At 39.8% G+C, this 23537-nt stretch overlaps 1 protein-coding gene across 1 annotated transcript in view; it reads left to right on the top strand.

The window, feature by feature from the left end:
• The window catches only part of CFAP58 (cilia and flagella associated protein 58), a 112341-nt gene that overhangs the window by 25182 nt on the left and 63622 nt on the right, over window positions 1-23537 (top strand). Inside the window, exons 11-14 of the mRNA XM_064269083.1 lie at window positions 10900-11061; window positions 12256-12402; window positions 21991-22131; window positions 22884-23107. Of these exons, the coding sequence (XP_064125153.1) occupies window positions 10900-11061; window positions 12256-12402; window positions 21991-22131; window positions 22884-23107 (674 nt within the window). The remainder of the gene's footprint in view (window positions 1-10899; window positions 11062-12255; window positions 12403-21990; window positions 22132-22883; window positions 23108-23537) is intronic.

Genomic DNA, 23537 nt, shown 5'->3' with positions numbered 1-23537 from the left:
GCACAGAGCAGTGGTCCTGGGATGGGGAAAAGTTTTGGTTACGAGGCTGAGAAGAGAGTTTGGGAGCAAAGCCTCATTTAGTGAGTATTTTTTTCTAGTGAAATGTTGTCTGCTGTGCAGTGTAAGCTCTCTTTCCCATCTCAATGAAATCAGCAGTGAATTCTACAGTGCTCATCAATGCTCTTGCATGCTTAAGTTTTCTTTGGTTTTTTGGAGTGGAATCTCAAAGATGACAAAGGGAATAGCCAACATTAGAGTTACAATGTGGGAAACAAGCTTTACTAATGGGAAACCAGCTTCTTCCCACCCAGACTAAATAAATGCTGAATAGATGTTTACAGAATGTAGAGTTGAATGCGTATGCTCAGTCCATCCCTGGCTGGACATGTCTTCCTTATAAAGATCCCCAGGGGATTCTCATACCCTCGATTGGCAGCCATCAGAACAGAGCCTGGTTCTCTTCTGACTTAGCCAGCCTAGGCACTCCACTGATTGATTTACTAACTCTGGGAGGACTAGAGGTCGGTTCAGGCCCTTGCGTTCTTTAGCCTGGACTAGGACATTAGCCTCTGTAACAAACAGCTTCATCTGTTGCAAATAATTTCCAAACCCCAGTAGTTTATGACAATAAAGATTGATTTTTGCTCACATCACTGCCATTTGAGGATCAGCTGTAGCCCTGCTTCACATCCTCTCCACTCCCAGCTGACTCTGTCTGGGATGTGCTGGCCTCTGGAGAGAGGGCCAAGAGTGAAATAAGGGAACCCCGAGATGCTCAGAGAGGTGCTGATGTCAAGGGAAGGGCACAGGGCACCTCCACTCATATTCCATTGGCCAAAGGAAGCCACATGGCCAAGCCTGACAAGTATGACCCTCCTACGGGAGGGGCCCTGTGGAGTGGGACAGCAATATATTCAAACATATAATACCATCTATTGGCACTTCCTACGTCTCCTTCCTGATACTCAGTCTCTCTCCACTCCAGGCTGCCATCACACCACCATTGGAGCTAACTCTTAATAAATCCCCAGCTGATCTTATTATTTATTACTCCTGGGCTTCAAATCTCTGTCAACTCTCAGTGCCCTGGGGCAGTGGTTCTCAACATTTTTTACATCACAGCACATACAGAAAATAACATGTCTATGGCTCATGGAAATAAGGGGAAAGGGCTGCTTAGGACTAGAGGGAATCAACCTGGCTGCCCTGTAATAGAATCACTATTTTGCCATACACCTGTGATCTATGCAAGGCATAGCTTTTGGGGTACTCTGACATATGGGATAAAATCTTTCTGTGTTCTTCCTGGAAAGTTCTTTCTCCTCTTCCCTGTGTGGCAAACTTCCATTCATTCTTCCAGACCCAGTTCAAATGCCTATCTCCTCGGTCAAGCCTACTCTAACTCCACCAGGCTGAGGTAGCCACTCCTTACTTTATGCTCGTGATGACTTGTTGATATGTCTAGAATGGCAGTTAGCATTCTCTAGAATATTTATATTTCCAGCATCCTGGCACACAGTAAACAGTCACCACAAATGTTTGTAAACAAATGGATGGATGATGAGTAGCAAAAAGAATGTTGCCCCTGATTTTGGTAGAGGGTTTGTTCATTTTGCTTGGTTTTCATGTGAAGGAGAAATACCAGTACCAAGTTTTGCTGTTGACTGTATTTTTATTTGTTTACACTGTCTGATTTTAACTGTGCAAGTTTATAATAATGTCTTACCTGAATAATCTGAGCACAAGTTCCTCATATGCTATTAATCAACAACTTTCCTATCTCTTACTTAACCCCTGATGGTATTTTTCAGTTGCTACAGTGACTTTGTGTCATTTCTGAACTTCTGTATTGAGGATAGGAGCCCTGGTGGTGCAATGGTTAAGTGGTTGGCTGCTAACTGAAAGGTTGGTGGTTTGAACCCAACCAGCGGCTCCCCGGGAAAAACAGCTGGTGATCTGCTTTTGTAAAGATTACAGCCTAGAAAACCCTATGGAGCAGGTCTGCTTTGTCACATGGGGTCACTGTGAGTCAAAATTGACTCTAGGGTACCTAACCACAGCAACATGCCCTTTTACCCTCCTCCATTCTCTCAACACACACACACACACACACACACACACACACACACATACAAATTCTCATTCTACAAATGGAAAGCTCCCTTTCATGCAGTCTATTTATGGGGGGGTGGGGAATAATACGAAGGGCTGGAGGAGAGGTCATGAAACTGACATTTTCATGTACTTCTAGAGTGAGTATACATCATTCCAAGTTTAACCTTTTGACCCAGCAATTTCTCTTCTAAAAATCTAATCTAAGGAAAAATAAGAAATGCAAAGGTTTTCATGAAAGAATATTCTTCAAAGCATAATTTACAACAAAGAAAAATAAGAATCAACCCAAATATCCAAAAAATGTTGTTATTGTGTGCTGTTGAGTTGATTCCAACTTATAATGACCTTATAGGACAGAGTAGAACTGCCCCATAGGGTTTCCAAGGCTGTAAATCTTTACAGAAGCAGGCTGCCACATCTTTCTCCTTTGGAGCAGCTGATAGGTTTGAACCACTGGCCTTTTGGTTAAAAGCCAAGCACTTAACCACTACACCACCAGGGATCCTTGTCTAAAAAATTGTTGTTGTTGTTAGGTGCCATTGAGTCAGTTCTGACTCGTAGTGACCGTGTGCACAACAGAATGAAACACTACCTGGTCCTGCACCATCCTCACAATCATTGTTACGCTTGAGCCCATTGTTGTAGCCACTGTGTCAATCCACCTCGTTGAGGGTCTTCCTCTTTTCCACTGGCCCTGTGCTTTACCAAGCATGATGTCCTTCTCCAGGGACTGATCCCTCCTGACAACATGTCCAAGGTATGTAAGACGCAGTCTCGCCGTTTTTGCTTCTAAGGAGCATTCTGGTTGTAATTCTTCTAAATGATAGAAAGGTTAAATAAGTTGTGCTACATTTATTTGATATAATATTATGTAGCTGTTGAAATCATATTTTTGAAAAATATTTTTTGAAGTGGGGAACATGACCACAATATAAATCTGATGAAAACAGAATGCAAATTTATTTATATGGTTTGACCCCAATTCGGTCAGTATGCAATGAAAAGAGATTGGAGGTGTAAGTCATAGGTTGGTTGTGAGGATTAAATGAGTTAATATTTCTAAAATACTTAGACTAAAATTTGTTACATAGTAAATGCTATGTAAGTATATACAAATAGATACGTCAATAAACAAATTTGATGGGTAGTCCAGAGTTTTTTCTCAGCCTGGCATTTGAATGTAGCTATTCCCAACTCCTTGCTAAGGGTCAATAAGGTGCAGAAAAAGATGAAAAGTTATAATAGCATGAAGCACTTAAGACTGACATAAAGCCTAATGCTAAAATACGAGATAAGAGAGTGGATGAGAATTATAAAGCCAACAGAGCTGAATGGAGAAAACCTACTTGCACCTCAACTCATGGTCCCTTAAATGTGCTTCATGGAAGAGACTGCCTGAGAAGAGCTAGAAATGTGCTTCAGAACTCTCCCACCATCTCTTTCCTGACTCAGGGTCTGAACTACCCAAGACCTGATCAGGTATCAGTTCATCTTCCTACAGTTAGGCAAATACTTGCTCCAGAGAACAAATGGAAATGCGGAGCAGAAACTGGTTGTGACCCAGAGCATTCCGAAGATTGTGGAATTGAGGTGTGATAGGGCAGAAAGAATCAACCCTGGTAACAGGGCACTCTAGGAATTACAGTTCATTCATATGCTACCTCAGCCCAGAGTGAAAGGGAATAGGCAGTTGGGCATGGGGCACCTACAATATGAAAATGGTTCTATTTCTCTGCAAACTTTGCTATACTTACCATTATTTGCATATCGTCCTCATTCTACCTTAGGACTTCTGGGAAGACAAGTCTTATTCAAGTCTTATTCGAGCTCTTTATAATACTTATTTACTAAATAAGTACTCAAGTATTTTTTGAAAAAGTGAATGAGAAGCATAACTGGACATCTAAATTAACTGTTCCAAGACTTACTATTAGGAATCTAATATTCTTCTTTAAGAATGTATTTACTTATCACTGTGGTTCCATCCTCCCTTAAATTCCTGTGTTACCATGATGAAAGGTCTTAACTGATTTGTCCTCTGCATTTTTAGCTGTAACTGATGTCACTTCTCCCTTCTGGACTGCAAAAACAGTATGAACATTTGCCTTCTGGTTCTTTCTGGTTTAGAGAAAGAAAGGTGAAATCTAACATGCCAAAAGCCCTGCATTACGCTTTATGAATTTAACTTGGCGTTTGCAAATAGGAAAGGAGATTCCCTTTTATGTCAGAATTGGATGACTGAGAATCCCAAATCTTCTTAAGCGTTTGTTTTAGTCAACTCTTGCCATAACAATGCTGCATAATAACCGACCACAAAACCTCAGTGACACGCAAAAATCAACATTTATTTCTCACTCACACACCTGCAGTTGACTGAGTTTTAGCTGATTTAGACTGGACTTGGCTCTGGGCTATGTGTTGGGTCCAGTTCTACTCCACAGGTTCCTCATCCTCCCAGATGCTTGTTCTTCTCATGGTGAAAGAAAGGAGTGCAAATGGCCAACTCAACCAAAGGAGCACATTTTGTGTCTCTCTATTTGCCTAGTGTTCTCTGATGCCCCGTTGGCTAACACAGGCCCAACAGCAACAGTATGGGGAAATGGACTCCTCCCATAGAGGCTGTGGGAACAGGAGGAGAGTGTGCATGTTTGCTGAACCATAAGCTAGTCTCCTGCAGGGCTCCGGTACTTTTTATCCAAATGATGTTTTCTCTGCTGGACACTGAATTTTACTCTTGAGGTAAATTGCGAGGCATGAGGAGTGGCGTCTTAAGTTGTGGTCAGCCATACATAGTACTTTCTAAACTTCTACAAATTCTAGGTAACACCATTCCTAGTCAATTATTAAACCTGGTGAACCTTTTGCATACAATGTACTTGGCTCATTTCAGGACCCCTCTTTTTCAGCCTAAATATTAAACTTCTGGCAGTCTCCTCCCAGACATTTTCCACGTCAAAAGGCATTCTTTCACAACAAATCCCTGCCTAGAAATTCCTTAGGTCTTTGCTCATTTGCCTATTACTACGATGTCAAGTTTAGCACTATATGGTGTCAAGTGAAGCTCTTCTAGACAGAATATGCATAATAATGAAATGAATAATAATGGACTTTGTGGTCTTAGAAAGAGTGAGGAGAGCAAAAGTTGATCAAAGAAATATTGTCCACTGGATAACAAAAAACCAGACCTGTTCCAGTAGAGTTGATTCCAACTCACAGCGACCCTATAGGACAGAGTAGAACTGCCCCATAGGGTTTCCAAGGAGTGGCTGGTGGATTTGAACTGCTGACCTTTTGGTTAGCAGCCAAACTCTTAAACACTGCACCATCAAACCCCCCTTGTTAGATACCGTTATAATGAAATAAAGCTCCTGTTTCTTTGATGTCAGTGTGAAGTTACACAGAAGAGCATCTTTAATTGGGTAGAGCCCTGGTGAGGGGCATCAAAGGGACGTACACAAAATATAGGCTTTCTGTGTCAAAAAGAAAGATGTATGCTATGTATATCACTACTTTCCTAGAGAACAGAATTTGATCTATAGGGGAAAAAATTGATTTATTAAGTACTAATATTTTTTTTTAATATTATATAGTATAACCTATAATAATAATCTCTTGGCATTTATTGAGTGATTAAGTTACTATATGCTAGGTACTTCTTGTGTGATGACATGTATGTATATTTTCCTGACTTTATAAATCATCACAATAGTCCTTTGAGGTAGATCCTATTATACCCTCCATTTTATAAGATAATACATTGTAAACAAAGGGATAGAAACAGTTATGTCCCCCTGAATTTAGGATACCAAAATTAACCAAGCCAAACCAATTGCCGTTGAGTCGATTCTGACTCGTAGTGACCCTATAGGGTTTCCAAGGAGCAGCTGGTGGATTTGAGCTGCCTATCTTTTGGTTAGCAGCCAAATGCTTAATGACTGCACCACCATAAAATAAGAAAACAAACAAAACAAACAAGGAAGACTTAAAATTTCCCATGCCTGGGCACAGAGATGTGCTTTATTTTCAGAGAGTGAGTTTTTCAGTTTCATCATGAAGGTAAAAGCATGGTCAGCGTTCAAACCATTGACGTGGAGTCAGAAGAACTTATTTGAGAAGTTTATTGTACTGATATTTCATCAAATATAAGTTAAAGGGTTCCAAACTCAATGACCTACTTTCTTATCCTGCCTCAGTCTATGTGCTGTTTTGGCTATGCGGCAGATTTCCAGCACACGTTATTGATTTTTATCTCACTCTTATTTCTACTGGCAGGTTGTTTTAACAGAAAAAGAAAAGGTAGGAGTAGGTTATAAACCGGGACTGTACCTTCATAGTGCATCATAAGTGTTTTCTGGGCTCCTCTGTAGTGGGCCTACAAACACTAAGAGCTCCAACTCTCTGGCTGTAATAAAACTTTCTATATTTGGATGTGATTTATCTCATGAGTTGGTTTGAGGTATCTGAAAGGGTAATCAATTAATTAAGCTCCAGCCCCACAGCTGGCGCCCCTCGTTCTCTGATATACCATTTTTCAACAGGGGCCAGTTTGCTGACAAGAGGTTTTGCTGCTGTTTAACGCCCCACATTTTATGAGTTTTCAGGATTTGAACTTCTATGTGACATTGGTTCAAATGATTTCTATCAAAGTAAATTGGGTCTCAACACTTAGAAATAAATTGTTTTGTAAATTGTCTTTTCTCCTAGTTTCAATACTTATGTAATTTTTTCATTGTCATTTAACTTAAATCTTTTTGATCATCTTGTTATTGTGATGGCTTCTTATTACCCCCAGCTTCAGGACCCCAGAAGCAAGTTTGTGATTTTGTGCACATGGACGATGCTAGTTGGATGTCCCCAAATTAAACATCCTTGGCTGAATCCTTTCTCTGAAGGTCTTTGCAGAGAATTATTTTTGTTATAAAGTCTCTCAAAGCTATTGAACAAGCAATTTTTTCTTTTCTCTGATGTGCATGCTGCTTGATATTCTGAATGCTGGTAGTTCTGTTCAAAGTATTTTCAATCTGTTCATTTGACTGACCCCAAAGTGGGTGATGTCTTGTCCACAGAAAAGCTAAGTTTTAGGCTAAGATACTGTTTTTCTTTGAAGAAATATGAAACAAATTAACAGATCCAGAGATGGGTCCTTATTTAAATTTCACTTTTATTCTTAACCTGAACATTTTAGTTACAGTGTTAGTATCTTAAAAGGTCACCTGCCACTGATTTTTAAGGATTCTGAAGATACTGAGGTCACTGTGAGTTGAAAACAACTCGAAGGCACCTAACAACAACAACAAAGGATGTAGCTCAAAGAAATGATGGAAGAATGAACTAGGGTTTCTTTGTGTCTCAGACCCATCAACATGCCTCTTCCCCAAACCTCCTTGTCATCGGTCTTTTAGTCTTTCTCCTCCCAGGCCCCAACTAACCATCCAAGCTATTCCCACTGAGTCTGTATGTATTCTTACTTTGTGTCATTTTTCTTTCCATACAAAGTAGATAGAGCTGTCATTACTAATAATGATAAAACAGTAAAAGCAAATAAGGAAATATTTTGTACAACTCTAGTCACATAAACATAAAAATTTGGATGAAATAGATAATTCCCTAGAAAATATATACACTAAAAGTCGACTCAAAGGGAAGAGAAAACTTAGAAAGATCAGTAAGTATGGAAGCTGCCAAAAATTTTTGAGAGGGAATTAACTCCAACACTGATTGAGGGCCTAATGGTTTAGAATTCATTTCTTTCAGACTTTGAAGAATCAGATAGTTCTCATGCTATATAAACTTTATTGTGAATTTAGAAAAAGTGCTGCATATGTACCTGGCATTATTTTGGGCAATATTGATAGGCATCGCTTTACTGGTATAGCCCAAGCTTTTTCCTGTTATAATGTGGAAAGATTCCAGGTCTGGGAGGAAGACTAGAAACCCAGGTGAGTCCTCGGTTGGGTTGTTTGAGTACTAAGATGAAAGAGGCAATAGATAGGTCTTCAGTACATGTTCATTGAGTGAATGAATAAATGAATGAGTGAAAGAATGAGTGAACAGAAATATACTCCATTCACTATATGAGACTTGCAGAAACTTTGATACTAAAATAGAGATAAAAAGAAAGCTATAGACCTATCTCACTTATGAATATGTATGCAGAATTCTAAATAAAATTCTAGCAAACCAAATTCAACAGTACATTAAAAGAATCATCCAGTATAACCAAAGAGGATTTATCCTGAAACCGCAAGGATGGTTTTCTATTAAGAAAACTTTCTATTAAGGAAACTATTGCTGGCAGTGTGGAAATATAAAGTATTACAGCCATTTTGGAAAGCAATCTAGCAATGTCTATTAGAGCTAAAATATATATATATATGTCCTTTGAGCCAGCTAGCCTACTCCAGGGAATTCATCCCATGGAAGTAAGAGCATGAGTGTAGGAGGACTCACGTACAAAAAGGTTTTTTTGCAGCTTTGTTCATATTGGCAAAAAAGTGGAAACAAAGCCATCAGTAGGGGAAGAATTGAGTACATTATGGTAATTCTCCTGGTAGAATCTTCTATGTTCTTTAAAGAGAATGAATTAGGGCTAGAGGAAATGATTTTCACAAAGTATTGTTGAGTAATAAAAGCAAGGTGCATAAAAGGATATATAACATCCCATCTGGCCAAACCTCCCCCCACAAAAAAAGCAAAGCAAAACAAAATGGAACAACAGCAATAAAAAACTTCACAAAAAACAAAGGAAAACAAACTCCTGTTATCTGTATATTTACTAGTCATATAACTTTGGGAATGATATTAATGCTTTTGACCTCCGTTTCCTTCTTTGTAAAATCAGGATGATCATAATACACAATTCAGGATTTTTGTAAAGATTAAGTTATATGTAAAGTGCCTGGTAAAAAAAAGTACCTGATAACTATTAGCTATGGAGCCCTGATGGCGCAGGTCAGCAGTTTGAATTTACCAGCCAGTCCTTGCTGCTTGGAAACCCTGTGGGGCAGTTTTACTAAAAAAAAAAAAAAAAAATTTATTTTTATTTATTTTTTTTAGGGTCACTGGAAACTTTGGTGGCGTAGTGGTTAAGAGCTATGGCTGCTAACAAAAAGCCTGGCAGTTTGAATCCACCAGGCACTCCTTGGGAACCATATGGGGCAGCTCTACTCTGTCCTATAGGTCTCTATGACTTGGAATCAACTTGACGGCAATAGGTTTTTTTTTTTTAATTGATATTTTTGTAGAACTGAGTAGAATGTGCAGAATTCAAAGAAAAACATGGAAGGATGTATATTAGATTGTTGACCTGGTTAAGTTATGTGTAATGAGGGACTGATGTGTTTGAAGCAGGGATGAAGGTCCAAGTAAATATGGGAAAGAAAATTAATGTACATTTGACACTGACATATTTATTTGAAATTATGACGTGTAGGAATATGTATAAAGAAATCAAATAAAAAAATTGTAAAGACAAAAAATGTTAATAAGAATAGATCCAATAAGAAAAAAATAGTACAAAATAACATATTCTAAAAAGGAGCTTATTAAAATTTTGTCCCTCTTTAAATATAAGTCTAAGAAAGTTCTCAAAGAGGCTTATTTAAAGATACAAAGGATAAATATTTTAATGTCAGCCTTCATCAACTCTGATGGGCAAATGCTAGAGCAGGGTTGCTCAGAGTATATTTTCTGGAATATGAATTTCACAAGTCGGGGGAAAATAAAAGATTCCATAGTCCAGTAACTTGGGAACATGCTGTTTACAACAAGTAGCCCACACCAGAATCACAATCAAATTAGCATGGCAAAAGTCCATTAGGTTTCAGGTAAAATATCACTTTTTTAGAGGACCATCCTTGGCCACCTTATGTCCCCTTCTTTCCATTCTCTGTCACATTCTGTGTTTATTTCCTTAAATTATAGCCATTAATTATGAGAAAACCACTAAAATTCAGTGACATCTTCGTAAGAATATTCTCCTTATGTGTTCTAGCTGTTGCGTAGAACTTAGTTCCATTGACTTAATCAGTTTTCCTCACTAAATTCTTCTTAAGGAATTTTTTAAGACATTCGTCCTTAAAAAAAAAAGTGTGTAGGCGTTGTAGCTGAGCCATGATTGTGTAGTGTCTCTGGTATGGATTGCTGGTTTACCAGTATCAGTTCACTGTGGAATTTTGTGCCTTGCCTTTGCATACTTGCAAAAAGGAGGAAGTCTTCCTTACATGCCATCTTTCCCAGAAATGTTTTGTGTACAACAGAATGCATTGTTATGAAGGCCTTTAAGTTCCCTTGATGCAGCGAGTTTGACATTGGCAAGACAGGGCTGTGATTGCTATCAGGGTTCAAATGCTACCTTTCTTCCTCCTGGTTAACTCTATAAGGCAGCAAGTGTGGCCAAATAGCTAGGTTACCTCTTATCTTTCTTAATGCTTTGTGTTAAGATCTGTTTAAGTCTGTGGATTTTTTTCTCTGTCTTTTTTGGTGGATGGGTGTTGTCAGGAGAGGTTTTCAGTATTGGAAGAATTCTTTTTCTCCCTCTCATGATCACAGAATAACTGAGCTAAGCCTTTATGTTTAAGCAGAGCTCCAGAGTAGATAAAATGTATGTTTGTCCCTAATCAGCTGGGCTGCAGTGTTGTACTGCAGTGATAATAGCCACAGTCAGATTTTCTGATTGCTGGCATCTTTGCCAACCACCCTTAGATATAAACCTCCAAGTTAGTTCCGAACTGGTAACCACAGATAAGCTATCTAACCATATTCATATTCTTCTTTCTCCTCTAGGTCCTCCTGAACATGGAAGACATAAAAATCCGTGAAATGCAGATTTTTGACTACAGGAAAAAAATAGCTGAATCAGAGACGAAATTAAAACAGCAACAGAACCTTTACGAAGCTGTGAGGTCAGACAGGAATCTGTACAGCAAAAATCTGGTTGAGGCACAGGTAAAGGAAGCATTTGCGTCTTTACATTTTGATCCTTTCCCACACTAGGGGTAAAACTGTTTCTGCTATCCTAATGGCGGAATTTAGAGTAGGCCAAGAAAGAAATCTCGTGGAATTCACCTGAAAGAGAAGATCAATTTATGCAAAACTGTCAGGTTGTTTGAAATGGAGATGACACAAGTTGATATGATGGTGGCAACCATGGTCCTGCTTATAATTATGATGTAGAATTATCATTCACCTCTTTTTAATTTTTAAAACTGCTAATAGCTACCATGGCTCAGAGGGTAGCAGTATGCTCTTGTCGTTTAATTGCAGGACTTTTCTTCAAATTCTTTTAGTTACAATTTTGTTGTGCTTCCAATTCTTGCCCTGTAAAATGAGGAATAAAGTGCACACATGCCTGTGTATGTCTGTGTGAGATTTATACATTAGGTATGCTTAGTATATGTTATGGATTAAATTGTGCCCCCCTAAAATGTGTGTCAACTTGGCTAGACCATGATTCCCAGTATTGTGTGATTGCCTATCACTTTGTCATCTGATGTGATTTTCCTGTGTGTTGTAAATCCTACTTCTAAGATGTTATTGAGGCAGGATTAGAGGCAGTTATGTTAATGAGGCAGGATTCAATCTACAAGATTAGGTTGTATTTTGAGTCAATCTCTTTTGAGATAAAAAAGAAAGAATCGAGCAGAGAGACAGAGGGTCCTCATACCACCAAGAGAGTAGTAGTACTAGGAGCAGAGCACATCCTTTGGACCCAGGGTCCCTGTGCTGAGAAGCTCCTAGACCAGGGGAAGATTGATGACAAGGACCTTCTTCCAGAGCTGACAGAGAGAGAGAAAGCCTTCTCCTGGAGCTGGCACCCTGAATTTGGACTTCTAGCCTCCTAGATTGTGAGAGAATAAATTTTTCGTTGTTAATGCCATCCACTTGTGGTATTTCTGTTACAGCAGCAGTAGATAACTAAGATAGTATATGTCTTATGGAGTATTTTGAGAGTTAATGCTATTTAGTACTCTGAGGTTGATGGGCACAAGATATAAAGGAATAGTCCAGTTTTAATTGGTCAAGAGACCATTGATTAGAGAGAGCCTCCCTAAAAAAACTCTTGAATATATATTGAACTTGCTTAGAGACAGTAATGCCTATTTATTTCACTTTCAAATATTTCTCCTTTTAATTTGTTAGGATGAAATAACGGAAATGAAGAGGAAATTAAAGATTATGACCCATCAGGTAGATCAGCTGAAAGAAGAAATATCAGCCAAAGAGTCAGCACTTGTGAAACTACACCTGGAACAGCAGCGAACAGAAAAGGAGAAGGAAACATTAAAGGTACAGACCTTATAATAAAAGTGACAGACCCATATTCTATCTATTTGACCCACTTGAGGCAGACTCTGCTCTCACTAGAGGCAGCCGTGGGCAGGGGGAACAATCAAGGGTGCCTGTGGTCACTATTGATGGTTACCCAAGCCAACCCATGCAAGGCACCAGGAAAATGAGCTTGCCATCTCCAGTCGTACACCTTATAGGTAGTGCTCCCAATAGGATTGGCAGGGTAAGGGGGAAGCGGAGGCTGTGGAGAGGCACAAACACCTAGTTCTGCTATGCTGGCTACCATCACATCAGTGGATGAGACCTGGCAGGTTGGCAGTGCCCATGAAGTCCTTGAGCTTGCAAGCTCACTACAATCCCTTTGCATTTACCACCCAAGTCCAAACCTTCTGTCCACATCTAGTCCTCCCAGACTCCTCCCTGGGCCTTCTTTAAGGCAATGCTAGCAAGGCCCTCTGTCCCTCTGCTCCTAATCATTGTTTTCTTGGTGTGCACATGGCTTTTCTCCCTGCAATATCACTAACTACTGGGTGTCCATCAGATCGTTGTCCTCACTGGATTTGCCCTTCATGGCTCACTTTACCTCTATGGGCCCAAGAACGTTGCAGCTACTCCTCCTGGAATCACCTTTTAAATCTACTAAGTTAGAACATTCTGAAAATTTGCATTTCTAACGAGTTCCTGGGCCATGCTAATACTGCTGGTTAGGGGCCAATTCTGAGAACCACTAGTAGAGCAGTGGTTTTCAAAATTTATTATACATAAGAGCCACCTGGGGATATTGTTAAACTGTAGATTCTCATTCAGTATATCTGGGGTGAAAGTGCAAATTCGAAGGAGGGGGTCAAACTGGAAATAACTGGCTCAAAGCCCTGATACTAACATTATAAGGACTTTTTCCAAGAATACATCACCAAATAATTGCCTCATTTCAAATCCCCTAACCAAATATGTTTTACTGTACACATCGCCAAACCTAATGCATTTTCCCTTTTCTATTCAATCCAATAGATTTCCCTTCTAATCCATGTGACTAAAGAATTTAAAAAGGAACTTCTAAGAGAATGATGCACTCTTATTCTGAAAAGGTTTTATGTATATGCAGAATACTCATGAATGCTTATGAGCCACTTACAGGAACTATTTACAACAAAGTAGAGACTGGATACCTTGGTTTCTACACATATTATCTTTCAAGCATATTTCCTATCTTGCTAATGGGTATCTAGTGTTGGGCAGGTTTAATGCCGTATTTCCTTGATTCTAAGATGCCATAGATTGAAATATGCACTCTTAATTTAATGACGGTTTTTTTTTTTTCAATTTAACAGTAAGTTTTCATGGAAATAAAACTACCACCTTAAGTTAACTTAAGGCACATCTTGGTTCAAGAAGATTAAAATGTGAAAAAAGTACCTTTAGAAAAAAATACAGTAATTGATATATTTGCCTCTCTGAGACTTTTGTCTCCCCACTCCAAGTTATGACAGAAAAAGAATAGAAAATGCCCCATTACAGTTTGTTTCTATATAAAAGAAACATACAAGTATTTGCTACGATTTGGAAATATCCTGTGTCTTTGCCCTTAGTCTCCTTATTCAAAAGCATCCTTTTGTAAAAGACAGTTTGTTCCACCCTGGAGCCTGTAGTGGGAGGGGAGCTTATTTATCACTGAATGAATCAGAAGAACCTTGTTATAAACATAGCTTTACCCATGGGCCTCATGGACCCATGCTAGCAAGGCTTCGGTATATTTCCGTTGGTAGAGTATCTAGTACATCAACTCTTTTAGAGAATGACGTTGATCCTGATTGCTTACTTTCCCAAGTAATGCTGTATTGAAAAGGTGCATTATTGCCCTATAATGGGGTCCAAGATGGAACTGTCTTCCATAAAATCCTGATTTAGAACAAACAATGCACTATGCAAAGATAAATGATTAATTCCATAGATTTTTGACTTTGATTAATGTTTGTTTCAATTTGGTCACCTTATATAAAAATTCTTTTAGGCTAATTACACTCCTTATAAACAAGCATCTACACATATAGCCCAGTCATTGTAATTAAGTATACTAAATGGCAGTTGGGCCCTGGGTCAGCAGAACTGGCAGCTGGTGGACATAAAGGATGATTAAAGAGCTTCTGTTCTGGAGCGTCAACACTAAATGGGAAATAGCTTTGAGTCATCAATTATAGGAAGATGGTTGCTTTGGACTTATCGTGAAACTGGGATGCCTTTTCTCCCAGAATTTCCCATTAAAGCAAGAATGAGGAAGGGAGAAGGGATACCTGCTTGATTTATTATTTGAGGTTACCTGAGAGTGACTGGCCATGGTGCTTCGACTGGAAAATTTTGGCCTATCATTAAGCCCATCTGACATTCTTTAGAGAAATATGACAGCTCGCATGTCGAGTTTGAGCCTCTTGACTTTTTTAGCCTGAGTTTGAATCACCTTACACACAGGTCTCTGGACTGATGCATCTGAAGTTTGCAAACCAAAACCCTAGGGGAAAGGGCAGATTTTCTAGTAACTTTGCTACGAGAAAAGTTTAGCTTATTATTGTGAGTTCTACAATATGTGGGCACAAAATCCCTCCTGAAGGGGCCAGCCCTAGCCTGCTTGGTAGACCATGAGATGTCTTTTGACGGGACAATCCAATTTTACTACTTCTCAAAACTGACAGACAAACCGCTGTCCACAGTAGGTTATCCCCATCCTCATTCATCTCCCTAAAAATAAAAATCTTGCTCCTTCCACATTTTTTCCCCTTTTCAGTCCCTTCCAAACCCTACTGACTTCTCAGGATTCTAGTCGTTGCCAGCACCTTATGGTTATGACAGAATGTCAGTAGTTCTCTGTAGAAGTCGCTGCAGCTGGGTTCATCTGCCCATTCTGTCCCAGTCTTGTTTCATCAGTACTGAAGGAATCATCTCATTTGGAGTGTGTGCCTTCCAGTCCTAACAAGCCCCTGATACTGTCTAGTCACCTCCCAATCATCCCACATCAATCTGACAGCACTTCGATTCTTGGTGAATAACTCAGCAGCAAATTCTCTATGTCCAGGGCTCAGGATCACATTAGCGATTGGCTTCAGGGCACCATATCCTTTTACTTAGTGGACTTTGTAGAATGACATGGCTGGGGAGCTCTTGCAGAAAGAGAGAGAGCCTAATTATTTTTGTGGCTGGAAGACTTCAGTTGGTCCTATTTGTTTTTGCTAGATGTAAACAGATGGTTTCTGTGAAACCTAGTGAGTCTTGGGCTCATGAATGAATGGTGAAACTCCCACAAGCACGGTTCTCGAGATATGGATTTATGCCCATAGCCAAATTAGATGATATGTATTCCGTAAACACCTATTGCAAAACTGCATAATTGGGGAGGCAGTGACTGCAGCATGTGTATTACCTTCTCGTTACAACTTCACGCCACCAGTAACACTTTGAGAGACACTGAAACCTCAGGTCCCACCTAGAACATGACTTGATGGACTTTTGGGTGCACAGCAATTGTTACCATCTTTCCTGGGTAAGACAGCTCACATTTATAACTGTTAAATGCATTAGAGCCAAGGTATTTTGTTGATGTTAACATTTGCTGCCAACGTCTAATGCCACATCTTGTTTACAGCCCATAAATTTATGACATAAGGAGACCACTCAGAATTTTGATATATTATGGAAAAAAAAAAATCCAGCAATGCCAAACGCATGGATGGTTTTACATTCCAGACAGATACTTTTACACACCGTTGATTGCATTTTAATATAATAGGGGTTTCATTTTGTTCTGCTGATGGATTCTGATCAGCTCCTGGCACTTAGGAACAGGGAAGTGAATGCTGCACTTCTGGGAAAAATGAAAGTTTTATTAAAGAAAGCATGAACCAAACAGGTATTTTACTGCTGTCTTTGCTGTCATCTTAAATGATTACAGGAACAGAAAGGCTGGTTCTTCACTCTCTTTCCTAACAGGAATCCCCTAAAATGGTAAATGCTAGGCCAGATCTTTTCTCAGTAAGTATTTCCTTTTGCTTATCCCCTAGATCAAAACATATTTCATGAATGAACAAACAAAATATCATAAAAAAAAAAGAAAAGCCTTGGCTTTATAGTAGCTGGTTGCATTATGTTTGTAAAATTACATCTCTGTTACCAGGTGTGCAGTATCTTCTATAGTTTGGATAAGTTTGAGATATGAAATTAGTGACTGTTAGTCTTCATGGGTGGAGGCAGTGGTAAAGTTCTTGCCTCCCATGTGAGGAACCCAGCTTCAATTCCAGGCCAGTATACTTCAAGCTCAGCCACCACTTGTCTGTCAGTGGAGGCTTGCATGTTGCTGTGATGCTGAACAGCTTTCAGCAGAGTTCCTAGACTAAGACTAGAAAGAAAGGCCTGGCTATCGACTTCTGAAAAATCAGCTGGTGAAAACCCTATGAATCACAAACTGTCCAATCCTGTTGTGCATGGGGTAGCCATGAATCAGGGGCCAACTTGACTGCAGCTGACAACTGTCTTCATGGGTAAGAGACAGACATTGATTAGAGCTGGGTTGGTTCATTGACATCTGAAGGTATGGGGATTTTTACCATCTTGGTGACCTTTCTTGATGGGTGATGGTGTGGGTCATAATACTTTCTTGAAGGAAAAAAATCACTACTCTTTTGCTATCATTTGCCTGACCTAAAGCCATTGGAAAGTTGGTGTCTTAATGTCATCTCCCTCATTATTCTAGGCATGGGTGAAAGCAGAGCTCTCTCTCCTCATTTGTTTCTTCTTGTACTGACCTGTCCTTCCCATCTGAACATGAAACCTCTCAAACATATACAGTAAGTCCCTGGGTTACCAACATCTGACTTACAGACCCTTTAATGTTATGTAAATTTGTCCTTACTTTGAAATGACTGAACCAGCCCCTACTCACAACAAATTCTTCATCACAAAAGGAAATCAGGAAAACAATACCATTTATAATAGCTCCTAAAAAAATAAAATACTTGGGAATAAATCTAACCAGGGATGTAAAAGACCTATACAAAGAAAACTACAAAACACTTCTGCAAGAAACCAAAAGAGATCTACATAAATGGAAAAACATACCATGCTCACGGATAGGTAGACTCTACATTGTGAAAATGACAATTCTACCCAAAGTGATTTACAAATACAGTGCAATCCCAATCCAAATACCAACAATATTCTTTAAAGAGATGGAAAAACTTATCATTAACTCTATATGGAAAGGGAAGAAGCCCCAGATAAGTAAAGCACTGTTGAAGAAGAATAAAGTCAGAGGACTCACACTACCTGACCTCAGAACCTGCTATACAGCTATAGTAGCCCAAACAGTCTGGTATTGGTGCAATGACAGATACATTGACCAACGGAACAGAATTGAGAACCCATATGTAAATTCATCCACCTATGGTCATCTGATCTCCTACAAGGGCCCAAAGTCCATCAGATGGGGAAAAGATAGTCTTTTTTAACAAATGGTGTTGGCAAAACTGGATGTCCATCTGCAAAAAAATGAAACAGGACCCATACCTCACACCATATACAAAAACTAACTCAAAATGGATCAAAGGCCTAAATATAAAGCCAAAAACCATGAAGTTCATAGAAGAAAGAATAGGAGAAATGCCAGAGGCCCTAATACACAGCATTAACAGGATACAAACCCCAACCAACAACACACAAGCTCCAGAGGATGAGCTAGATAACAGGGATCGTCTAAAAATTAAACACTTATGCTTATCAAAAGACTTCACCAAAAGAGTAAAAAGAGAACCTACAGACTGGGGAAAAAAATTTGGCTATTACAAATGAGGCAAAGATCTAATCACTAAAATCTACAAGAAAATCCAGTACCTCTACAACAAAAAGACAAATAATCCAATAAAAAATGGGAAAAGGAAATAAACAGACACTTTACCAAAGAAGGCATTCAAGTGGCCAACACATGAGGAAATGCTCACGATCTCTAGCCATCAGGGAAATGCAAATCAAAACCACAATGAGCTACCATCTCGCCTTGACATTACTGGCACGAATCAATAAAACAGGAAATAACAGATGTTGGAGAGGCTGTGGGGAGATCAGAACTCTTATGCACTGCTGGTGGGAATGCAAAATGATACAACCATTTTGGAAAACGATATAGCCCTTCCTTAGAAAGCTAGAGATAGAAATACCATATGATCCAGCAATCCCTCTCCTAGGAATATATCCTAGAGAACTAAGAGTCGGCACATGGACAGACATATGCACACCCATGTTCATTGCAGCATTGTTCCCGAAAGCAAAAAGATGGAAACAACCTAGGGGCCCATCAACAGATGAATGGATAAACAAACTGTGGTACATACACACAATGGAGTATTACACAACAGTAAAGAACAATGATGAGTCTGTGGACATCTCATAACATGGATGAATCTGGAGGACAATATGCTGAGTGAAATAAATCAATCACAAAAGGACAAAAATTATATTAGACCACTACCGTAAACACTCATGAAAAGGTTTACATACAAAAAGAAACCATCTTTGATGGTTACGAGGGAGGGGAGGGGTGGGGATGGAAAAGCAATAGACAATAGGTAAGCGGAAACTTTGGTGAAGGGTAAGACAGTACACAATACTGGGGAAGCCAGCACAACCTGTACAAGGCAAGGTCATAATAGCTGCATAGACACATCCAAACTCCCTGAGGGACTGAATTGCTGGGCTGAGGGCTGTAGGGACCATGATCTCGGGGAATATCTAGCTCAACTGGCATAACATAGTTTATAAAGTATATGTTCTACATTCTACTTTGGTGAGTAGCATCTGGGATCTTAAAAGCCTGTGAGGAGCCATTTAGGATACTCCATTGGTCTCACCCCTTTGGGAGCAAGGAAGAATGAAGAAAACTAAAGATACAAAGGAAAGATTAGTCCAAAGGACTAATGGACCACATCTACCACGGCCTCCACCAGACTGAGTCCAGAACAACGAGATGGTACCCAGCTACCACCACTGACTGCTCTGACAGGGATCACAATAGAGGGTCCTGGTCAGAGCTGGAGAAAAATGTAGAACAAAATTCTCACTCAAAAAGAAAGACCAGATTTTCTGGGCTGACAGACTGGAGAAACCCTGAGAGTATGGTCCCTGGACACCCTTTTAGCTAAGTAATGAGGTCACTCCGAGGTTCACCCTTCAGCCAAAAATTGAACAGGCCTATGGAACAAAGCAAGACTGAAGGGGTGCACTAGCCCTGGGGCAGGGACTGGAAGGCAGTAGGGAACAGGAAAACCGGTAATGGGGAGCCCAGGGTTGAGAGGGGAGAGTGTTGGCATGTCGTGGCATTGTTAACCAACGTCATAGAACAATGTGTGTACTGACTGTTTGATGAGAAACTAGTTTGTTCTGTAAACCATCTAAAGTACAAGAAAAAGAAAAGGAAAAAAAATCATCATAGTCACCTTCACTTGCTGTACGTGCAGCTTTTAACCCTTTCACAGCCCATTTATTTTTTCCTTTTAATTTTTTGTTGATACTATGTGTTTTCAGTAATGGAGGGCATGCTGAGTCATTGAGCCTGTCTGAATTTTTGGTAGGTAATATGATTTTTCTTTTATGCCTCATTCCACAAATCGTACCCCCAGAGTCTAGGGGTAAATATGTGTACCAAATAAAAATTTTCAAAATTCATGATTTTCTTTCAAAAATTCAATGATTCAGCACCACTTCATATGATATCCTGTAAAAACAGTAATTTGCAGCACATGCCTGTTTTTTCCCCTTCAAGTTGTTATATAGGGCTTTGGGTGGCAGTGTATACAGTCAGTGGGACAGTAGCTTCCCAGTGAACCCCAGAAGTACAAAAAGTAAGTGGTAGCTATATATACCACTGGTTCTGGAAGGGTTTAAATCATTGAAAAGACTTTGAGCCTTTTCTTGCAGTAAGGTAAGGGTCAATGAGAACTGTATGCACCTGTTCTGACTTATCTACAAATTTGAGTTTAAGACACTCTTAGGAACAAATCTTGTTCATAACTCAGGAACTGCCTGTATTCCTCTTTCCTTTAATATGGTTAACTCTGTAGATCCCCATTGCATATTCTATATGGTGCATGTCATACAAGGCCCTTCCTAGCTTGGCCTATTTGTTTTTCCAGCCTCACCTTCTGCTCATCCCTACCTCACACTCTATAATCCAGACACAATAGATGCCCTGCCATCTGCTGAACACTCCAGGTGCTTTTTAGTTTGCATGGGTTTGTTCAGGCAAGCCTGACTCTGGAATACTCTCTCCCTAACCCATGCTGTTTCATTTTGGCAATATCCACCAACTGCCAAGACCCTGACTGGTCCTGCCCTCTAAACCCCAGGGAGAAAAAGAAAATTCTGTGTATGCCCATGTCCTTTTTTCACACAGGTGAATAGCATTTCCACAGAGTAGCATGGTTGATTATATCTGCCATCTTCCATAGATGATGAATCCCTCTAGTCTTACTCATCTTCTCTATTGGAGTTGGAACATTGGGTGGTGGTAGCAGAGAGAGCACAGGCACTTGAATCAAAAGACCTGAGTTAGAGTCTCAGCTTGGATATTTCCTGGTTGTGTGACTTGGGCAAGTTAAATTTGCTTCTGTTTGTCTTTGTTAAGTACATCTGTAAAATGGGGGATATTAGTAGCTATGCAAAATGCCAAGTATCATGCCTAAGACATTTGTAGGTAACAAACATACTTCTGGAATCAAAGTGAATGTCTCCTTTGACAAGAGGAATCTTCCTTCCAAAACCTGCCAGTCCGTAACACCCTTTCCCTGTCACTCTTGTGACTCTATGTAACCTCAAGGGCTAGACTCAGGTCCATGCTGTCCCAGGAAGTCTCTGACAACCCCAGTCCAGTGATGGCTTTTCCTTTAACCTCCTGTAACATCAATTCACGAAGTGATAAAAAAAAGACACTGAAAAACTATTGCCTGGACTTAATATTTGAATAATACTTGTATGTCTTATCTTCCCATTGGGATTGGAGATGTCTTAGGGCAGGATCTATATATCTTTTTATACCTTTTATAACCTGACGTGTTCCATTAGAATGTTTTGGAAGACAGATAACTTAGTTGCTGCCTTTGACTGATTTTTGCTTGCAGTGGACTTTATCTCTGCAGTTCACGTGCTGGTGGTGTTAGGGCCATTATAGGAGCTATCCTCACCCCACGTTCTCCTCTGCGCTATTCTTTGTGCATTCTCCTGGGGGTTTAGCTGGTAAGAGATGAAGTGCTGTTGAATACCAATGAAGCCCCTGCTATACAGATACAGACAAATGATAGAAATCCCTCAAGGGCACAACTCATAGATTAGCATGATCATCATAATTTGCATTGCCGTTTCTTTACAGGCGTGTGTGTGTGTGTGTGTGTGTGTGAAGGTTGTTTTTTTTTCGTGAGAGTGATCAAACCGTGTTAAATGAAACATCAGAGGGAAGAATAAGAAGCACAACTGTATTATGGAAATCCAGGCCCTGCAGTCCTGGTTTGTGCTGTTACCAAGTGAGATTTGTCTGTATCTTTCACTCTTTGTCAGGCCGAGCTACAGAAGCTGAGACAACAAGCCCTGGAGACCAAACACTTCATTGAAAAGCAAGAAGCAGAAGAGAGGAAACTCCTGCGAATCATCGCGGAGGCCGATGGGGAGAGGCTGAGACAGAAGAAGGAGTTAGACCAGGTGAGAACACCTGCAGACCTTCTCAGCAGTTGCAAGTGTTTGAGTTACGTCTTTACGAATCCTCATTCCTATCTAAGTACTTCCATCCGGTGCTATTGGAAGAATAGCAGCAGAGGCCTAGCTCTTACCAGTTAATTATGAAATATTCATTCATTTATTCAGCTCATATTTATGAGCACTCACCATGCATCAGTCACTGCTGTGGACATGGGGCATACATGGCGAACAAGACAACAAGGTCCGTGTCCTCAAGGAGCTTATATTCTAGTGTAATATAATTGCTCAGATAGACTTATAATTAATAATTAGATAATTTGGGAGTTAGAATCTCAAATTTATAATTTGACGGTTAGAAACTCAAATGCTTTCAAGGACCTGGCAGGTTAAAAAAAAACAAAAGAAAAGTTTGCCAGTGCAAGACAGTATGAAGTTGTACAACTTGGCAAGAGCTAGCCCACCATAAAGTCATTCAAATTGAAACATTGTAAAAATAATATGCTAGAAAACCAACAATCAGAACAACACACTCAGGGGCCAAAGCTAGGAACTCTGGAATATTTGTCCAACTCTCTTTCCAATGCGACTGTAAACTCTGATAGGAGTCCTGTGTTTATTGTCTAGTAGGCTATTTCCAGTGCCTGTCCACATGGTGCCTGGACTTATGGACGAATGCTGCTGCCTTAAAGAAAAATGAGACTTTTGGTCAGTGAGTGACATTTTCCTGGTGGCCACGTTCTTCCTTACCTTTCTAGGTGATCAGTGAGAGGGATATCCTGGGGTCTCAGCTTGTTCGGCGCAACGATGAGTTAGCTTTGCTCTATGAGAAGATCAAGATCCAACAGTCGGTGCTGAACAAAGGCGAGAGCCAGTACAACCAGAGGGTGGAGGACATGAGAATCCTCAAGCTCGAGATCAAGAAGCTTCGCAGGGAAAAGGGGATTCTTGCCAGGAGTGTGGCTAACGTGGATGAACTCAGGTAAAAGGAGGCGCCGCAGGGCTGAGGGCTCAGTGGTCTGCATGGAGCTCTTGAAATAACCTTCCTTTTCACGCTTGTTGGTCAGAGAAGGTCTTTATCAAGTTGTATAAAATAATTTTTACAGGATGAAATCATTAGCAAATGAGGACAGAATCTGCATTGTGTTCATGCAATGTCGCAAATATGAACAAGTTTCCTTCCAGGTGGGAATAAGTGAGTGCACAAAGATTTTTAAAAACTCTATTCTGGATTTTGAAAAAGAAATTTTAAGTCAAATCCCAAACACAAACTAGTTACAATTCAGAAAATATTTTTTCCCCCACTGAGCTCTTTAGAATTTCTTTAATAAAGCAGTATGCAAGACATGGAGCATCAGTATTTAAATTTAATCTTGGTAACGTTTGCACATTTTTTCTTAGAATTATGTACA

This window comes from Loxodonta africana, chromosome 16 (assembly GCF_030014295.1).
Source record: "Loxodonta africana isolate mLoxAfr1 chromosome 16, mLoxAfr1.hap2, whole genome shotgun sequence".
NCBI classification, from domain to species: domain Eukaryota; kingdom Metazoa; phylum Chordata; class Mammalia; order Proboscidea; family Elephantidae; genus Loxodonta; species Loxodonta africana.
The sequence above is the reverse complement of the archived record's forward strand: the minus strand, read 5'-3'. Positions and strand labels throughout refer to the sequence as shown.